Raw genomic sequence first — 1,798 nt, 5'->3', positions numbered from 1 at the left:
TGCTGAAAGAAAAAATAGAAGGCAAAAAAGCCTGCATAAAGCTCGGCAAGCTAGAATTTCGGTCAGAGAAACATTACAGGCCTGTTGAGAGCTGTAGAAAGGGAATTTGGTAAATTGGCAATGCCCTTCACCTTGATAATGAAATTGGATAGTTGCTACGGAGTATTTGCATGTCCTCATACAAGTCTGACTTTTCTGGCTGTTGACAGTAAATCAGAGGTGTCTTTTATAAAAAGTTAAAAGATAAAATATGTCTTACCATTAACTTTCAAGTTATTTTGTTGTCTCAGCTCAGAGCTTCACTTCTCAGAAATCAAATTAAAACAGCAAGGTGATCCCTCATCCCATACAGGCCAAGGAATGAATAAATCTAGGCAACACTGCACCACGAGGAAACACTGTCGAAATCCGATGTGTCCCTATTAGCTGTCCAAACCAACAGCAAAGAAACTAATGCAGTCTCTAGGTGTAAGTCTGCATTACTATGGAACTAGGACAGGCACCTATGCAATACCATAAAAGCTATGTACATGCCAGCAAGCTGTTCCTACACAATGTCAGGTCTGCAGATCCTAAAACTTCATATGATTTTACTTGGACTCACATTGTTTATCACAGAAATACTTATGTGTATTTTAATATATCTATAGATACATATGTGTATCTATAAAGAGACAGAAAGAAGGAGAAATGGAGGGAAAGAAAGCATTGTAAGAAGCACATGTTTAATTACAAACCTTATTTCCTAAATTCACAACCAGAGGAAAACTAAAGGATCCACATACCGTATACTATATATAATAATTGACAAACCTTTTCTTTCTCTAGAATTTGTTGGGCATCCTGAAGTAATTTTTCCTTTGCCTCCGTTTCAGCAAGAGTAGCTCTATTTTGCTCTTCATATGCCATAGTTACTACAGCCAAGATCAGATTGAAGAGATAAAATGAGCATAAAAAGATGACCCCCAGAAAAAATAAAATGTAGTTCTTTCCAGATGTACGGATAGTCTGTGAGGAAAAGGTAAAGATTGTAACAAATTATTCACAAACCAACATTTACAGTAGAATTTCAAAGTAACTTTAAACAATTTATTTTCCTATACAATACAAAAGGTCAACTCATTGCATTGTTTTCATTAACCAACAGTAGGGTCCACCTCTGGTGTAAGTTATACAGAAGGTCTAGAAATACATCTAACCAGAAGTTCCCCCGGCCTTCAAGTAAATAAATTTCATCTCTTAAAAAATTCTCTGTGGTCATACAATGTTTTCTGTTTATAACAGACCATTAAACATTCATAATGATGCCATGTACTGCATAGAATTAACAAAAATCCCTTCTTAAAATTAAATACCTCCAACAAATCGGGGAAAATGATCATCAGAATTTAAGTTATGAGAATACAACTTCAGCTGTAAGGGGAAATGCAGGAAACCTCAGACTAAATGAATAAAACAGTAATAAGGATGAAAACTAGGATTATCTAAGCGATCATGAAAGATGTTAGAATTAGAGATTCAGAGTCAATATTTAGACTGACTGATTATTCTTACAGTCTTTAAATGGCAGCAGAGGAGGTGGCTCAAAACTAAGATCTGAGACATTAAAAACTAAAAATCATGTGACCTCAAAATGGCAAAAAGATGTATCCATTTAAAAAAAAAAACCCAAAGCCTCAATTAATTGGGGTTGCAGGAAAAAAGTTAAAGTGGACAACTTCTGAAAGTTATAGAACAAGGCAAAGGATAATTCCCTTCTAGGAAAGGCACTGCATAGATGTGCTGGATTCAGCCAGGA

At 35.4% G+C, this 1,798-nt stretch overlaps 1 protein-coding gene across 1 annotated transcript in view; it reads right to left on the bottom strand.

Annotated features, from left to right (window-relative positions):
* LOC104515960 (sodium channel protein type 5 subunit alpha-like) overlaps positions 1-909 on the bottom strand; it is a 26,600-nt gene extending 25,691 nt beyond the window's left edge. The window contains exon 1 of the mRNA XM_010160137.1: positions 814-909. Within this exon, the coding sequence (XP_010158439.1) occupies positions 814-909 (96 nt within the window). The remainder of the gene's footprint in view (positions 1-813) is intronic.
* Positions 910-1,798: the final 889 nt, after the last annotated feature.

This window comes from Eurypyga helias, unplaced genomic scaffold, assembly GCF_000690775.1.
Source record: "Eurypyga helias isolate BGI_N326 unplaced genomic scaffold, ASM69077v1 scaffold2871, whole genome shotgun sequence".
NCBI lineage: Eukaryota > Metazoa > Chordata > Aves > Eurypygiformes > Eurypygidae > Eurypyga > Eurypyga helias.
This window is presented reverse-complemented; position numbering and strand designations above follow the sequence as displayed.